General features: G+C 34.1%; 1 protein-coding gene across 2 annotated transcripts in view; it reads left to right on the top strand.

The window, feature by feature from the left end:
• The window catches only part of GABRB2 (gamma-aminobutyric acid type A receptor subunit beta2), a 234,961-nt gene that overhangs the window by 195,852 nt on the left and 19,213 nt on the right, over positions 1-19,896 (top strand). The window contains exons 8-9 of one of the 2 annotated variants that reach the window (XM_035013741.1): positions 1,758-2,002; positions 6,575-6,688. In XM_035013741.1, coding sequence (XP_034869632.1) covers positions 1,758-2,002; positions 6,575-6,688 — 359 coding nt within the window. The remainder of the gene's footprint in view (positions 1-1,757; positions 2,003-6,574; positions 6,689-19,896) is intronic. The other variant, XM_035013747.1, reaches the window with a different exon arrangement.

The raw sequence follows: 19,896 nt of genomic DNA, 5'->3' as shown, positions 1-19,896 counted from the left end.
TAAAGTAATGAATGGAATTTATAAATATCCTCTTATTCCAAAGTGAAAATCTACTGTCAATTTAATGTCTGTTACAGGAATAATAAATAAATTATTTACTTTTTAAAAGAAATTTGTAAAATGTCTTTTGATGTGAGTAATTTATTACTTGGTCAGAAATATCTTAAAATGAGATTGAGGTAAAAAGCAAAATCAGCACTGTCAGTCTTATAATATACACGTTGAACAGGATAATCTGCAGTTGAAATAATGAAAAGATAAATGAAACTGGGAAATGTTTCAGAATGACTGATATTATAGAAAAGATACAAAAACTCTAAGACACCTAAAGTAAGAACAGAGTTTTTCTGGCCCTGCTCAGAATCAGATATGCAACTTTATTTTTTCTATAGCTGTTTTATGAGCATGTAGAAAAACAAGACAAAAATTATTATCTTTTTAGAGAAATAAAATTAAATCAGAAAACTTACACTTCCAAAAAATCATAGAAATGAAACTTAACTCAGCTTTCTGAGTCAGAGAGACCCCCATTCAAATGTTGATTATATCATTTCCCATCTGTGTGATCTTGATCTCTGGGCTCTATTTTTACATCACTATTTTGCTACAAAACTGGACCTTGCCATACTCAGGACTCTGGACTTCCAGTGCTTTTACCCAGCATATCTCTATCTATCCTTCCAATTGTAGAGGGAAACTACTGTTCACTGTTGGAGATGACCACTCAGGGGGATGAACAATTATAACTTGACCCAGCATGCCATTTCCCATAATCTTATAATGCTTCTATATTATTTATCTGTGCATTACATGCCTAGTTGCCCAATCCAGAAACATGAGGTCTAGACACCTGCCTCTTTGTTACCCATCATTTCCAGCTTCGATGTTTTTATAGTCATTTGTCTATATCATCTGTATAATACATTCACTGATTTCAGTACTATTGTGATTATTTTAATTTATTTTCTCTGTATCACATAGACGATTCTGAAAAACTATTAGCTGGTATTCTTTATTCCCGTCTTGTATGCTTTCCTTCTATCCTCCACACTAGTACCAGATTGATTGTCCTAAACACAATTTGTCCCTTGCTTCCCTGCTTAAAGCTGGTCAAAGGCCCCACCTCACCTTCAGTTTTAAGTTCAGACTCCCCATTAGGCTCTGTATATATGGCTTTCCATTATGAAGCCTTACTTAATCTTCACTCTGCTCTCCGTGCTTCCTGTCATATTCTATAATATACCCCATTCACTTTCTTGAGATGCTTTTGAAGAGCCCTGTCACACATAAAGCACACCTTTATAAAAGCTCTCTCTACCACACCTTGAGCTCCAGTCCTTGGTTGCTTGGGTATCTCCCACTCATCCTTCAGGACTCAGCTCCAGATTTTATTTCCTGACTTCTCTCCTGCTGCATCACGAGGCTCAACTAGGGTCTTCTCCATATCCTCAACGTTCACCCTATACAGATGTCTGCCATAGCATTTAATTCACATCTCTAGCCCCTCACTAGATATATAACTATAAATATAAAAATGTAAATAAAGGAAAAGTTTCCAAGTGATTAATTTTACTGTAAATTCATTATTTAAATGTGTCTTCAGGGCCTATCACAGCACAGGTATGTAATCAGTACCCAGTAAGTATTTTGTGGTGTATATGAATGAGTGAACGAGTACAATTAATCTTTCCAACTATAATGAAAGCAGCAAGGAAACAGGGACATTATGATTCTAAATCTGTCATTTTTTTTTTCAGGAATTACAACCGTTCTTACAATGACCACGATCAATACCCACCTGCGGGAGACTCTCCCTAAAATTCCCTATGTGAAGGCCATTGACATGTACCTGATGGGGTGCTTTGTCTTTGTTTTCATGGCCCTTCTGGAATATGCTTTGGTCAACTACATCTTTTTTGGGAGGGGACCCCAACGCCAAAAGAAGGCAGCTGAGAAAGCTGCTAGTGCCAACAATGAGAAGATGCGCCTGGATGTCAACAAGGTAAATTCAGAGGGCTAGCCCTCCTTGCTTCTTAAACTCATAGAAGAATGCCAGCAATATAGGTTAATGGCCTTGTTTAACAAATGAGGAAACCAAGGCCCAGGGAAGAGAATGGGTAGTTTTTCCAAAATCATAAAGTTAATTAGTGATGGAGGGACGATTAGGGCCAAAACTTATGATACAACATTTGGATACCCCTTACCTTAACAATAGGGTTTCCCAAACCATATTCATCTGAGAACTACCCTTGTGACTTTTTCCATATATGAATATAATGTGTACTGTTGTTGACTTTATATTTATTTACAGTTACTTTAAATAACTAACAAAGGAAATTTTATATCACTTAAATCTGTATTACTTGCTGGAAGATAATCTTAAGTGAGAAATATGAAACTATGTTATTAAATTCTAGGCTATACTAGATGAAGGCTCTGGGCCTGAGCCCATTCTCTGATTTAAAAGGGAGATAAACAAGTACAGAGATGTATTAAAGAGCCACCAGCAACAAATGAAGTCTTTCCCTTTGAAGTCATCAGGAGGATAGAAAGATAAGTGGAGGGGGGAAAAGAATAATTTTTTCCTTCAGTGACAGATAATCACTTAATGCCTTGCACATGTACCACTTAAGATCACTGGAGCACGTGACTATAAGAGACTGCCATCTTGCTTAAGTTACGCATAGTCAAAGAACAGTTTCCATGCAGTTCTAAACCCTGTTTAGTCTTTAAGGCAATGGTTCTCAACCTTGGGTGCCCAATTGACTGACTGGGAGAGCATTAACAAATACTGAAGCCTGATTCCTTTCCCAGAAATTCTTAATGCCTGGACATCATAATTTTTAAAAACTCTTCAAATGTCATTCTAATTTGCAGTCAAGATTTAGAATCTCCATTTTGAGGTTTTTGACAGCACTCCCAATGCATCCATCCCTTTATACTACCCAAATGTGACTTCACGTGGCTTCCTCTATCAAACTTTCTGCACTAAACAGAATATTTATAAATGTATTTTCCCATAGTCCAAATTTAAATCCTTCAAAATAGACAAAAAATAAGGTCTTATTTTAATATTTGCCATAAATAATGTTTATAAAGTAGTGCATAGTGTTAAATTTAATAAATAGTTCACTGTGATGAAACTAGGAAAACAGTAATACTTTTAAACCATCTGGAATTATTAACCATATCAATCATTATTTAATTGACATTTTAATATTTCTATCTTCAAGTGATTTCCAAGGATAGCACACCATAAATAATCTCTACAGTTGAATTTTATTTTGAGCAAACACAATGAGAGCTTCTAACTCACTAATGTTTTCACATATCCATAGGTCTCATTTGGGGGGGGGGGGCTATTCTCTAAGAAAAGGCACTCCTTCCCTGGGAGATGATATTTGTAATGATGCAAATTTTAAGTATGACCTTTAAAAGCTAATGAACCACGGGTCTAGAAAATTGTCAATTTCTTTACAGTACCTGAGTTTTCACTTATTAGAATCTGTCAGTAGATTCCAACCTAGCATTATGGCTCTCTCAAGCTGTCAAACGAAAGAATGCTTTTTAAATCCATTCTATGATTTTTCTGATATTGTAGTGTTAGTTAATAAATAAACAAACAAATAAATAAATAAATAAATAAAACTATCTCAAAAGACTGCAGTTTGAAATGATTCTAAATCAATTGCCTAATGAAATGCTGACTTAATAAGATCACATCTGATCTCTTTTAACTTTCATCTACCCTATTTTTATGGCAATTTGCATTTAAATGATAAATTTAAGAGCCAGAGAGTGGCAGTTTTATAGCAAACTGAATCTGGAGAGCTTCAGAGTTTAAATTCAATGTACTGAGATGAGATAGAGAATGGTTCACTGGGCGAATACCCCACAGTGGTGAAAAGCCCATCCTCTTGGCTGAAGTTGGACCTACAATTCAGAGCATAGAATATGAGAGAACAAAAAAGATATCAGAGTTCTTCTAGAACAGTGGTTCTCAAAAACAGGTGATTTTTTCCCCCAGAGGATTTTTGATAATGTCTGTAGACATTTTGGATTGTCAAAACTGGGAGGAGGGAATTGTTACCAGTATCTAGTGAATAGAGGCCCAGGATGCTGCCAAACATCCTTCTGTGCTTTGAACAGCCTCCTCATAACAAATAACTATCCAGCCCCAAATGTCGATAATGCTGAGGTTAAAAAACCCTACTGTAATCCAATCCTCTAGTTTCAAACATAGGAAACTGAGGCCCAGAAAAATATAAGATGCTTGTCCTGTTCTTAAATCTCTTAAATACAAGTGGTTTCTCCACTTTCTTCAATCAAGATGTATAATATCAAGACATCAGGAGCTATAATTAGCACAACAGTTCTAAACAAGTATTTTGTAGTCAGTCAGATCCAGCATTTACCATCCACTTACAGTTGTGTGACAATACCTAATAAACAAATAAGCAAGCAAGCAAGCAAGCCTCTCTGACCCTTCAGTTTCTTCATCTGTAAAAATGGGGTTAATGCCTCTCTCATAAGTTATTATGAAGATTATTTGTGATGATGTGTAGAGAGGATAACATAGTCCTCAATATATGGTAAATACTCTAAAAGGTAAATACTAATAAAATATTAAAATATTATAAATGATAGGGATTATTACTTTTTAAAGTAAAATTTATAGTCTCCAGACATATTGCCAATGTTTGTGTATTTTACAGTGTAAATATATAGCATATAGGGTGAAATCCCATTCCTAAAAGAGAGTACTATCTGCAGAGGAATGTTTCATGTTAGAAGTTTTAAAGTCAGTGCAAGGAAATAATCTTTCAACAGGTATTAGCTATAAAATCTATAGCAAACCAGCTACAAACTTTATCATTTCTTAGGCCAGAAAACTTAGAGCCATCTTGATTTGATTAAAACAAAAGGTGACCATCTCACATTCCATACTCCCATGGTTTCTTTTTTAACCCAGCATGAAGGATTAGAGATCTACATAGGGCTCTGATTGCACATCACTTTCTTTTGTGTTGGCATCATGAATAATGCCACTCTATTTCTTATCAAGAATGTCCCTTCTTTTCAACTGTAATTCTAATTTTTTTCTTTTTTTTTTTTTTCTAAAGCTGGGGCACATATAATCAGCTAAGGATTGTTGGATGCTCTGGAAAAATCAGTCACTAGGAGAGGGATTGACCTTTTCAGCTTCTCTTGATGGTTTCCTAGAGACGCAGGCAGCATGTCAGATCATCTAAAGTGATTTTTAAACCGGGCTCTGTCCTGAGGTCAGGGAGGGATGAATATGGGAAGCCTAGCCAAGTGGGAGCCAACTGTTTCTTCGAGGGCATACTTCCACATTTTTCTAATCTCTGTATTGGTTTCCTGTAAATTTTTAATTTAACAAGAGTATATGCAGCTCTTAAAACAATTCTTATCTTGCCATTTAATTGATGCAAAAAATAAGGCTCTTAAGGAGAGTAAAATACCCAAGGTTGCATAACAAAATTAATAAAATTTCTGAGACTTGATCTGGATTTTCCAGTCTATATCTGGTATACATTCTGCTATGCTAGCAAGTACAAAAACAATATAAAATTTAAAACGATTCCACATTACTCCATATATTCAATTCAGTTGACTTCACCTGAAAAAAAAAAAAAATCACATCTGTTTACACACTAGAGTCCATGGCCAACAAACTGTATCACTTTCATTGTCTTCATGTGACAAATTAAGTCGTAAAATACTAAGAATTTTAAATAAACCTCAAACCGAAAAGAGGTCTACTGAATATTTTTCCAAGTATCTTCTAGAGTTGTTAATTAAAAAACAAAACAAAACAATATATATATATAATTATTTTATATATAATTATATATATAAAATATATATAATTTATATATATATATATATATATAAAATCTCTATCCTAGTGTTAGGAGAGTCCTTCCTATTATCCCTTGCATTCTTCTATTTGTGTGTGTGTGTGTGTGTGTATGTTTCCTTATAGAATTTGCTCTTGATTAATTTCACTTCCTTTTCTTGCTTATGCCTTCAAGTTTTCAACTCTCCTTTCTTTTAAGCTTTATGTTGCTCATTGTTTATTTTGTTGCCAATAACTAAGTATATGTATATTTGAGAATTTAGTTACTCCTGCCATTTCACCACGTTGACTCCTACATATCTGAAAAGCCTCCAATATCTTAATTGCAATGAGGGACCCATAACCACCAGTTTTCCAAATAGAGCTGTGCCAAAAAGATCTCCATTTGGGGAGCATTCTTTATTCTGTGTTCACAGGTGTTGCGAGTCTCTGTGTTGCCTTTATCCATTGTGCCTAATTTTTGGTAATGCAAAGCTACTAAAACTTTTTAAATCTATTTATTTCTAGTGCTTGGAATTAGATTTTTTTAAATGATACATTAAGAAAATACAGCTAATTCAAAATCCACTCTCTGTTAGCATCAGTCTTTCTAAAGACCAGTAGCATTTATCTATATCAATTTACTTTAACCACAAATCCTATTCTACTGGCATCAGTCGACTTAATTAGCACATTCTCTACTTTGTCTTCCAGATTTTTTATAAAGATATTAAACAAAATGGGACCCAATATCGATCCTTGTGGGACCCAACTGGAAACCTCTCCCCAACTAGACGGACTACCAATTACGATTTCTCTCTGTATACGGTTAGATAGCCAGTTTTTAATCCATTTATTTGTATTTTTGTTGGAGCCAATTTGCTTAGCTGTTCCCTGTAAAATAATGTATGGGGTCTTTGCAGATAACCTATGGACTTATATCCACAGAGACTTGGAAATAACTTAAATGTTTTCATGAGACCTAAATGGAATTTTCCTGTTGTTTTTTTTTTTAATATAGCTATGATGAGCCTAAGCTTCAGTGTTCTATTCAGTCATTATTCTTGTGCTAGAGAAAGAAACCAAGTGCATCATATTTTGAGATTCCTTTTCATTTGTATTGAGAGAATAGAATGTCATTATATACTGTGGCATTTCTTAGTTTTCTTGTGTTTCTTTTGGTTAGTGGAATAGGTAGAGAATTATACATCCTTCTATTGGTTGGCTCAAAATTTAAGGACTTATATTTTCTGTCGTAGATTATTAATTTATGTCTAGGAATGTTATGTTTGCATCAAGTCCTTGTTGCTTTATTGTTATATATTTTACAAATAACTATTACCTTGGTGGACTCGGCATTATTATAATGATAGGTAAAAGGCAATAATTGAGATTGTTCTTTGTTATAGCTCTTGACTTAAATTAATTCCAAAGAAAACCTTTTTTTTTTTTTTTTTTTTGCTAATACTTACAGTTTAGTTTCTGAATCCTCATGTGTTTGCAATTCTTAATTGGCAAATTGTCATTCATATTGCCCTCCGCTCCAGGAGGAGGAGAATTGTCCCCATTCTACCTTATCATCCACTACTTATCCAACTACATTTTTTAAAAATTTCTATTTCTTGGTGAGACAGTGAATGATAGTGAATGCTTGTAAATCTTTCCTATGAGGACTTGATGCTTAACAAGCTGTTATTGTACCCTCTGAGTATCATGTTTTTCTCTAATTTTACTGTTCTGACCCAAGATTCCTCAATTCCAAATTTTTATTGCCTTTGGGTGGGAGAAAGGTATGGTTTATCTATTAAATTACTACTCTGTTATGGTGTTTTAACCTGCCTTTCAACTTTATTACTTGTTGTGGTATGCATAGTAACAAGAGTCTGATAAATGGTATTAGGTAGATTCCAGGAGAAGAGATATTTGACATTTTGCCATCACTAATTTAGTCCTAGTTCCCTAAACATCCAGCCCCTACTGTGTCTGTTCTCCTAGGCTATCTTATTTGTGTTGTTGATGCTGTTCTTGTTTTTAACTCTAGCTACTCTTGTTAAAATTGAAGTAGACTGATTTGGTTGGGCAGTATTCTGGATAGAATGCTAATCATTTAGAAGAAAACATGTTTGACAGTTGGAATTTGGGTTTATGATGAAAACAATCGAAGAATATTGTATTTTTCAAAACCAAAACCAAAGTATACTGCATGATTGTTCTAGTGACTGGGTAAAGTTACATGAAAATTCAGGAAAATCCCCAGATTGTGAGGTTATTTCAAAGACAAGTTGCCTCTTTGGTGCATTCAATTTTTCAACTGATGGTTTGAAAGAGTTAATGATACTCTAATGCCATGATTTAGATCCTAATTTGTTAAGAACTCTTTCCCTATTTCCTTAAACATTATCTTAAAGAGAATGTTCAATCATTTACATTGAAATATGAATCTTAATGTCTTCTGCTTTAATGCTTTTTTTTTGTTGGGTATGTCTTTATTCTGTCCTTCAAGTTCTCTTTTAAGTTCAAATTTAGTGTATGAAATAAGGACTGGTATTCAATAGTTTGAATAATGATCTATTAAATATGTAACCTATAAAAACATCAAGATGTATGTGACAGTCCTCCAAGGCAATAGGGTCCACTGGGAAAATGGTGCCTTTTAGAATCAGACTGAACTGGGTTTACATTCAGACATGGTCTTTTATGAGCTATGTGACATTAGATGTTTAACATTTCCACCCTTCAGGTTACTCAACTGAAAACTAAAACACTAATTTCTGCCTCATGGAGCTGCTGAGGGGATTAAATGAGATAATCATGTTAAGGGCCTTATATAGTACCAGACAAAGAGCACTCAATAAATAGTTGCTATTATTCTGGAGATGGTAGTAGAGAATGTATATCTTTCTCATTTTTTTTCTTTTTTTCTTAGTTTTGTTACTATATTTCTAATTATAAAACTAATTCATGATTTTTTAATGTATAAAAGACCATGAAAACTGTCTGTAGCTCCACACCCAGGCATAATCATTGTTAAAATTGCCTTTTATTCACATGACATACTCTTATTTAAAGAATTATGCCCTGCTATTGTGTATACTGCTATTTTCCACTTCCCTTTTTGTACTTCAAGTATAAATATACGTCATTTCTAATAGCTACAAGATACTTTATTGATATATGTACCATAATTTATGTAACGAGAACCTATCGTTAGATATTTACATTGTTTCCAAGTGGTTTTCCATTATAAACAACACTAAGCATTCCATTGCTACATGTTTGTACACCATTGATTCCTGATATACTGCTTAAAATGGAATTGCTGGGTAAAAAAAAGTACCTGCCTTTAAAATGGTGATACATTATTGCCAAGTTGTTCCCTAGTAAAGTTCTGCTATAGTTTACATACCTACCAGCGCCTTATGAGAACGGGCAGTACACACACACACACACACACACACACACACACACACACAATGTCACCCAGCCCTTAAAATGACAGAGAGACAGAAAACTGATGCCGGTGTCCAATCGAAAAAGTGTTAGGAAGTAAAGGTAGAAGAATTCAGAACCTATGTCCTCTCTATTCAAAAGCCATAGAGAATAAAACAGCAATAGAAAGAACAAAACAAAAACAATCAACACTCAACTCAAACTGAAACTCTACAGAGAGACAGAGATGCATAAGCAGGGTCAGTATTCATGCAGGCAGAATCCAGGCAAACCCACCCAAGCTATATTTGAACAAATGGGGGAGCCATTAGACACATCTAAGCAAGGAAACAGCATGGCAGCTCTGTAAGAAAACTATAAATGACTCTATCCTCTTAGGTAGAGAAAGAAAGGAAGTCAGGATGCTAAAGACAGATAACTCTTACTGGAAAAAAAATACTTCAGGAAAAATTAAAATTTCCCTAAAAAAAGCTTTTTCTCACCAAAAATTGGAAGAGAGTATGAAACAAAAGATCAAGGATGGGATGATAAACAAGGTGCTAGGAGGTGATTAAGAAGGCAAAAATGAAGACAAAGCAATCTCTGTAGAAACTAGTAACTGAATCTAAAATAGTAAGAAAGAGAGTAAGCGTGACAAAGAATCAATGCAGTAACACAAGAGTTCAGATTGTAGAACATCATGCCAAATGGAGAGAAGAGAGATGCAGAGAGAAAAACCACTTAGAAAAAGACATAATAAATATGTAAAACAGGTACAGGAGATTAAATATGCAGAATCATGTTGTTAGTATAGAATGGAATAAAATGGAATAGAAAAAATCTGATGTCAATAATTATAATAATGAATACTTATTGAATGCCTTTTCTGTTTTTAGACACTTTACATATATTACAACGTGACATAGTTCTTATTATTATCCTTTGTTGTAGTAATTATAATTTTACAGATGAAGAACTGAGACCCAGAGTGTGTAATTAACTTGCTTAAGGTTAGACAGCTAAGAAATGGTTGAACAGAAAATATGACTACAAGCTACACTCTTAACAAATATGCTAGACATTATATATTTATACATACCTGCAATGAAATTAATCAGTAAGCCAAAAGGATGTACTGGGTTCCAAGGTAAAAATTATACAATCTCATTTCCACCTTATTATATTCTCCTGACATTACTAAACTTCCAGTCAGAAATAGTGAATGATCTACAAGGAAGGAAAAAAAAAGTTAGGACTCAAACTACTCCATAACAATATTAAATTTTGTAAAATAATGGAAAAACGTCACAGGGCTCTGAAGGGAGAAAATGTAACCTAAGAATATTATTATTGATAGATAAAGGCAAAAGAAAATAAACTATCCTCAGTATCCAACATTTAGTGAATAGAGCATCCATGACACCTTATTTAAAAAGCTTCATATTAATTAATTAATTAATTAATTAATTAAAAAAATAAAAAAGTTTCATAAAAAAGTCTCACCCCATTTAAAGATAGTCAAAGTAAGGAAATTTAGACTAGGAAAACCGTGTGCTAAGCATTCAGAACTAAAGACAGCATGTCAATCTAAAGCTAAACAGCTCCAGAAATTAAAGTTACAGAATAAAAGATAATTCAATTATTTTAAAAAACTAAATACTATATAAAAAGAATAAATCAGGATATGTATTTTTGAAGAGGGAGAAAGTATTGTTCCCTAGTTCACAGCAAAGACTCAACATTTACTCTTTATCTTTAGAGTTTATGAATCAAGAAGTTGAAGATTAAGGATATGTTTGAAATTAACAGATTATTATGACTGTGTTTCTTGAAGGATGTACCATAGACTGCCTACATTAGGATCATCTGGGGTGCTTGCTTAAAAAGTAGATTCCACTTGAGATCTCGTAAATCACAATTTTTAGTGGGACAGCTGAGGAATCTGCATTTTATCTCCCAGATCTGTCGTATCCACTGAAACATGAAAGTTTAAGGATCAGGATCAGTATGATGAACTGACAATTCATCGTATACAAACCTTAGATAATAAGAAGGAGATAAAGAAAGTTGCAGATAAGGCATCTAAAGCTAGATGTCAGAAGAAAAGATAAGGACAACTTAAAAGCAAATTTAGAGCATAAATTAAGGTGATAGAATTAAAACCAAACTTGTCTTAACTGCTATAACTAGAGCACCTAATCAACTTTATCAGAAGATTAATATTCTTAGATTAAATCAAGCAACTAAACCCAACAAAATGCTATTTATTAGAGACACCTTTAAAGTAAAGGTATTGAGAAATATTCTTTGTAAAGTCATAGGCAGAACCAAATGGGGCGAATGCAAGTCTGAGGATAACTGAGGATTGGATAGTATTACTTTTTAATAGTATTAATATTATGACTATTATTAGGTTATAAGGATGAATTGGAGGTAAAAAAATATCGACTGAGAGATATTTTATAAAAATTGCAATCCAAAATAAAGGTGTTATCATTGATTAATAATTTATATGTAATTCATAAAATTAAAATTGAAACAGCATCCAAATAAAATGATAGGAAATAAAAAGAGAAAATGATAGAAACATTACCTGAGTCATGTATTTAATAAAGTTTATTAGTTGTATAACCTCATTTTTATACAACTCATGTGTCAAAGATAGAATAAAAATTAATTTGAAGAACATCTAGAAAATAACGGCAATTTAAAATACTATATAATTAATTCCAAGGGATATGGTTAAAGTAATAGTGGGAGAATTATAGTTTCAAACACATTTCTAGCAAGTAATTTTAAAAAGTGAATTAAATGCACAATTCAAAAAGTTAAAAAAAAGATCAACAATATATCTAAAGAAGCAGAAGGTAATTCATCAAGATCAATTATAAGTTAACAAAATAGAAAATCAAAATAAAATAATGTACAAATAAATCAGTTCTTTTAGGGACACCTGGGTGACTCAGTGGGTTGAGCATCCGCCTTCAGCTCAGGTCATGATCCCAGGGTCCTGGGATCAAGTCCCATGTCAGGCTCCTTGCTCAGCGGGGAGCCTGCTTCTCTCTCTGTCTGCTACTCCCCCTGCTTGTGCTCTCTCTCTCTGACAAATAAATAAATAAAATTTTAAAAAATAAATATATCAGTTCTTTTAAAAAAATAGGTAAAATAGGGAAATAATTGATCAAGGAAAAGCTTATTAAAGAAGCAAAGAAGGAGCCAAAGTAGAAATTTTTTAAAGGCATAATTGTTTTTTTAAAGGTGAAATTAAAAGAAAATTATGCAAAGATCTTAGAAAATGTGGATAAAATATATGATATTCTTAGAAAATATAAATTAGCAAACTAACCTAGCAGAAAGAGAAAACAAAAACAGCAATTACCAAAGATAAAACTAAGAAAACTGACAAAACAATGTAACCCCACTCCAGCCAGAAGGCCTCAGCAATAAATCTTGTCAAATATTATAAGCAAATACTTCCAGTGCCAAAACCATATCTGAGAAAAACAAAAGTATATGAAAAAAAGCTATGAATCCACTTTATCAATGAATATTTCAGTGGAGAAAAAAAAATCTCTAAATATCAAGTTTAACCCAAAAAATATTAAAAGCAAACTGCAACATAAGCACATACTGTCATTTCAAAATAAAATTATAATATAATTTACCATATTAATACATTGAAAAGGTGAAAATTTTTTCATCCTTCCAGTAGATTGCCAAGAGACATTCAAAGGTATTCAGTATTCATTTTTGGTTGTAAATTTAAAATCCCTTAGGAAATTGGGAAATGATGGGTATTTTTCTTGCTGTTTCTTTACTTCTCTTCATCTAATCAAAAGCTCTCTCTTACATTTTGTCTTAGGGTGGAAAAGTAAAGGCAGGGACAAGAAATGGATGCTTACCATCACACTATTATTTAATTTTATAAAAATTATTAGCCAGTGAAACTACATGAGAAAAAATAAGGAATGTTAGAAAAGGAGGAAAAAGGATTTCACTCTTAGCAAAAAAAAAAAAAAAAAGAAAGAAAAAAATTCAGGGAGAAACTTTTAGAAACCTTATGAGAAAGGAGAAAGGGAAGTTTTCACAGCTTTTCTATATAAAGTGTATATAAACAATAATAAAAATATTGGAAGGAAAGGAAAGAGCCCTTTTATTACTAGTAATGTTTTTGATGAAAGAAAAATTTCTTTAAAAACTTACTTTTTTAAAAAAGTTAACATTTTAAGAGAATCAGTTTTTTTCTAAATTATTCTATGAGTTTAGTGAAATCCCATTGGATGACCAATGGCTTCCTTTGAAGCTTTGATCTTTAGTGGTTTGTTTTAGAACTTTGATAGAGTAATTCTAAAGTTTTTTTGGAAGAAAAAAATACATGTGAAGAATCAGGAAAGTGAAAAAAAATAAGAAAAGAATAGCTCTACAAGAAGTTTAAATGAATTATAAAACCAGAGTGATTAATGCAGTATAGAACTGAATCAGTGCCATCTAAATGAAGAGCACAGAAATTGTCTTAGAAACATTAGAAAATTAAATTATTAATAAAAGTATCATTTAATATCACTGGGAGATGTGAGCTATTTAATAAACAGTGGTGAGAAATTGGATGGTCTGACCATTTGGGGATATTTAAATGTAATACCATACATCTAACCCACCCCTTCCTCCAGATTAAATTCTCGATAAATTAAAGAGCTAGGTATTTTTTAAAGAGGAAAAGAGCTAGGTATTTTTTAAAGAGGAAAAGATACATAAAAAGCAGAAAATCATGTATAAATATTTTAATAAACATGGATTAGGTAAAATAAGACAGGAAATCTAGAATCCAGAAAAGAATAATATATTTGAGCTTGTAAAAATGTTTAATTTCTGTATTTTTCTTTTTCTCTTATCATTCTCATCAGGTAAAGCTTTTCTTTCCACAAGGAACATAATTTTTTGTCTTTTTCTAATTACTAATTGCTTTTTAAAGCATATGGTTATTTTCAATTAATAATCCCACTTTTAAATCCCACTTTTTGAGGGGAAAAACAATCAAAATGTTTTATAATCATTTTTTTTAAGATTTTTTTTTTTTTTAATTTGAGAGAGAGAGAGAGCATCAGCAGGGGGGGAGGAGCAGAGGGACAAGCAGACTCCCTGCTGAGCTGGAAGCTGAGCTCAGGGCTGGATCCCAGGACCTCCCAGAACCCCAGGATCATGACCTGAGGCGAAGGCAGATGCTTAAGTGACTGAGCCCCCCCAGGTGTCCCTATAGTCATTTTTTTTCACGCATCTGTTTCATCTGTTTATACTTTTATATGAGCAGATTCTCTTTCTCATTTTCCCTTCAACAGTATTGATTATTGATTGTTCTTCACAATTTATTATGGGTATAATCTTATGTTAACTTGTATTTCCCACATTTCTTAAGCAATTTAATAACTTTTCATATAGTTAATGTGGTGAAATCAGCTTCCCTGTGAGTTGCCTATGGTTACTCTTTTTTTTTTTTTAAGATTTTATTTATTTATTTGAGAGAGAGAGAGCATTGGGAGCGGGCAGAGGGACAAGCAGACTCCCCACTGAGTGGGGAGCCCAACACCAGTCTTGATCCTAGGACCCTGAGATCATGACCTGAGCCCAAGTCAGATGCTTAACAGACTGAGCCACCCAGGAGCCCCTTGTCTATGATTACTCTTATCCATTTCTCTTTTTTCAGTTTCAAGAGGTCTAAATATAATAAATATACTAACCATTTATTAGTATGTGCATTGCAGATATTTTTCCCAAGTTCTCACTCATTCCATAACAAGTTTTCAATTTTTATATTGTCTAATTATTTATACTTTTGTAATTTCTGCATTTTCTGGAATGTATAAAAATTCCTCTTGAAACTCTAAGTTAGGCATATGGTCTAATGAATTTTTCTGAAAGTTTTTTTTTTCCTTTTCATACTTTTTGATTATTTTGTGTTTTACATTTAATCCATCTTAAATAATATATTATAGTTAGTACAAGATAATGATCAACTTTATATTTTTCCAGGGGTAAAACCAATAGCACTAGCATTATTGTATTTTTACATGTTAAAAATCCATTTTCCCAGTGGTTACATTTGGAGAGTGGGATGGGATGATAAAAGACTTCCATTTTTCATTCTATATCTTTCTGTAGTGTTTGAACTGTTATAATGAGCGTATATTACTTTTAAAATTTAAAACAGGGTGTAAGTGTGATATATATACATACTCCCACTCAATTTGCCAGTATGAGCCTAGACCCATTTATTACAATCTCTCTTTCTTACACAGAGACACACACACTTACTCACCATACCTACCACACCCATACAGACACAAACCACACACAGATACAATTCCTACTTATCCCAATGCTTCATATATCACCTAGCCAGAATAACTCAATTACATATAAATAGCACATTTTTGGTAATTATTGCTTATATTCTCATAATTATTGCTATCAGAAAGAAAAAGAAGGAAGGACGGAAGCAGGGAGTAAGGAGAGGGAGGGAAGAAGAGAGAAAGAGGGAGAGAATGGTGTGGGCTGAATAGTAACTGGTCTGCCTTGGGAGCAGTCAAGCCCATGCTGTCTGACCTTCTTGTTGATGTTGTCACCAGTGATACAGTTAGACAAAGAGACCTCTACTGTTGTTGTTTTTTTTTTAACTTGAACATACCCATAGCAACACTGCCCATGGATCCCTGCAGATAGAGTTCCCCATGAAAAAATTAATCCTCTAACTTGGTGCAGCAACCTGAAATTCAGATGACTCGAGATTTAAGTTTTAATTCTGACACTTAAGCCATACTTATAATATCGAGAAGTCAACCTGTCCTGCAAAATAATGATGTGATCTCCAAGACCTCAACCACCTTAAAAATCATGTGGTTCTAGAATGTTTACTGAGCTTTCTTGCCTGAAATTCGTTAGTTCCATAGCTTCCTTTTGATTAAACCTCCTATCACTTATTTCTACTACAAGTAATTGCTTATTAATTTAAAATTTATAAACAGTTGCACAGAGTTTATATCATACTCTGTGGTTAAAAACCGTTTTATTTTGGGTGCCTGGGTGGCCCAGTCGTTAAGCGTCTGCCTTCAGCTCGGGTCATGATCCCAGGGTCCTGGGATCGAGCCCCTCATCGGGCTCCCTGCTCGGCGGGAAGCCTGCTTCTCCCTCTCCCACTCCCCCTGCTGTGTTCCTCTCTTGCTGTCTCTCTCTCCGTCAAATAAATAAATAAAATCTTAAAAAAGAAAACCATTTTATTTAATAATGTTCCTTTTGGAAAAATGTGGAAAAATGGCTATAGAGAGAAATATTATAAAACAATTTCCTGGGTTAGGAACAACTAAAAGTACTAGGAATCCAAGTCCTATTCTAAAATTAACTCATCTAAATAAGATATAATTCTTACATTGGATAAATCAGAATGTAAATTAAATGTAAGCTATAAAGAAGGTAGTAAGTAGCCAAGTAGGCAGGTCCATTAGATTATGATAATATTGTGTCCTGGTATAGTATTTATACTTTTTCAATGTCCTTCAATTATCTCAAAAATAACCAGATACATAGAGGGTAAATATAACCCATTTTATAAATGAGTAAATGGAACAGACACCTAGGCATTCACTGACGAAACACATTTTCAGGACCAAAACCTCTTGAATCTTACTGCCATGTTCTTGTCCATTGCCTGGTCAGTTTCTCTGTTGAGTCACTTCTTTTTTTTTTTTTTTTTTTTTTAAGATTTTACTTATTTGACAAAGAGAGAGACAGCCAGAGAGGGAACACAAGCAGGGTGAGTGGGAAAGGGAGAAGCAGGCTTCCCGCAGAGTAGGGAGCCCGGTGTGGGGCTCCATCCCAGGACCGTGGGATCATGTGTTGAGTCCCTTCTTAATCAGAGAAACTGGTTATCTCCTGTCCTACAAGGAGGCCAATGTTTACCAACTATGACTCATTTCCCTTCAATCTGTTTTTTTTTTTTGTAGAATGAGAACCACAACCAAAGAGTTAAATTTTGAAAACATATTTGTTCTGTCAGAGGGCCCGTGTTGCCAGTAAACAAAATTTAGCAAACAACAGAAAAAGTATATATATAATACTTTGTGGTTTTTCAAAGCACTAGTAATACATTACCTCTTCAGGTGCTCCATTCCATTCTAGAATTCGAAATACAGTACCGCTAACATATACCAATACCATGTCGCTTAAATCGGTACTGGAAGTCAAGCACAACTTGTGGATTATTACCATAGTCTTTAAGCAAAGACATGCAATAGTTTTCAATTTTAAGACAAAGCTTCACTTTTGAAGAGCTCCTGAAGTTAGTATGATACTTACCTATACTGTAAACATATAATTTCTTTCCTTTTCTCCTTAATAAAAACCTGCCAGTAAATTAATGTATTTTGTAGTTTTAAAAATCTCAGATTTTAGAGGTGCATGGGTGACTCAGTCGTTAAGCGTCTGCCTTTGGCTCAGGTCGTGATCCCAGGGTCCTGGGATCGAGCCCCGCATCAGGCTCCCTGCTCGGCGGGAAGCCTGCTTCTCCCTCTCCCACTCCCCCTGCTTGTGTTCCCTCTCTCGCTGTGTCTCTCTCTGTCAAATAAATAAATAAAATCTTTAAATAAATAAATAAATAAATAAAAATAAAATCTCAGATTTTAGGAAATGTAGTAACAGTTGTAGTATAATGAATACAATTATTACTCAGAAAACTCTGGAAAGATTATGAATTGTTGAAAAATAGAAAACTGTGTGTTCCATGGGCAGCTCTGGGAATTAAGGACTGGCATTAAATTTTTATTAACCATCTTTCTATTAATATTAAATTATTTAAAAACAAAACAAAACAATTAAAGAACCTCCAGCAAGTCTTGTGATCCTAAAGAAATTGGGAGTTTTTTATGGCCTCTGCTGAGAAAAGGTTTACAGAATTGCTTGATGCTTGTTTAATTTTGGCAAAGAGCACCAAGAGAGACATAACAAAAATGGAACCTGACATAATTTTGAAATCTCCCTCAGCAATAAATAAGCTGTCTCTTTGCCTCTCAATACTACTACTAACTTCTGCTGTAGAAAATTTCTGGAAGCTGAACCAGCTTCAAAGACCCCATAGCCAGTTTCTTCCACTGAGTCCCAGATACTGCTATGACTCCCTAGCGGGGTAAGCATCTCTGAATCCTGGAGCGCAAGCCTGCTAACCCAGGTGCCACCCTGAGAGTGCACTGTGGTAAGAGTCCTCAACAGTGAATACTGCTTTCTGAAGCATTTTACATTTCCTCACTCATGTCAGGGTTGTTTACTTCAGCAGCTGGGAATGTTGGTCCCCTGATGCCAGCAACATGGGCTGCATTCCTGTTTGAGTCTTTCAGATACACGTTGCTCGCTTCACTGTAGCCAGCTGCAGGGCAGCCTTAAACTTTTCTCACAAGGGACAAGATTTAGAAGGAACATCACAAATGTGTTGATCATTCAGCAAGTTTACCAAATTATTGCTCTTGGAGAGTACCACAGCTGTTAAGAGCACAGACATACCCGGCTTCATCAAACCTACTCGATTCTGAATTTGAGACCGTCCTGTGTTTAAGCCCCATAATTCTCACTTATTAGATATGTCAGCCTGAGAAAGCTCTCTGAGCCTCAGTTTCCTAATTTGTAAAATAGGGCTGACTGTTCTACCCTCAAAAGATAGTTTTAAGGATTGCAGGAGGAAATATGAGGAAGTACTTGGAAAGTAAGCATTTCTTAAGCACTAACCTCAAAATTGATGTCTATCGTGAAAAGGATTGCAACCTCAAAATTGATGTTTATTGTGAAAAGGATTGCAAGGGCAGAACTCTGACTTTTCCCATTTCTCAAGATTTGTTTCTAAATTCAGAAGCACTGTCTCCATCAGTCTGATGGAACAGTCCACTGCCCCTATAATATTCTTTTAAATTATGTGACATAATCAGAATGAATAGTACATAGTATACATGATACATGCTACTGAGTTTCTTGCTACTGAGGTGTTAATTTTAAATGCATCTTCTGGAAAAGCTTCACAGAGTAAAAGACACATTCCATTTCAGGGGAAACAAAAGAGCAAGGAGCTCTTCTATCCTGCCAGGATATACATAGCTATGACAGAATAACAGTATTTTAACCCTTAAAAGAATATGAATTGATCTTCTCATTTTATAAATGAAGAAACCGATACCCAGAGAAATAGACTGACTAGTCCACGGACACAAAGCAGTTAAATAACAAAGACCCCAATTCTGTGGCATAACCTGCCCATTGTGCCGCACTGCCTTTCACTCCCTGACTTGACAATACATAATAATTTGATCTGCATCCTTCCTCAATCCCTTGCATTTTTCAACAAAGTACTCTGACAAATATTAGTAAACAGGAAACCATTCTGGTGCATTGGAAATTGTTCCATCCTGCTCCTACCCAGTATGTAACATTGAACAAAGCACTTCTGAACTACTACTAATATATCTAAAAAACTAACATTTACCAAGAGTTTACAAGTGCTTTACTTGAATTTTTACCATCCACTGTCCCATAGTAGCATTTTATAGGGGGTCATCCTCAGACTACAATATCAGAAT

Source organism: Mirounga leonina, unplaced genomic scaffold (assembly GCF_011800145.1).
Source record: "Mirounga leonina isolate KUSES-001 unplaced genomic scaffold, KU_Mleo_1.0 Mir_104, whole genome shotgun sequence".
In the NCBI taxonomy this organism is placed as follows: domain Eukaryota; kingdom Metazoa; phylum Chordata; class Mammalia; order Carnivora; family Phocidae; genus Mirounga; species Mirounga leonina.
Note: the sequence above shows the minus strand (reverse complement) of the source record. Positions and strands in the feature narration are given on the sequence as shown.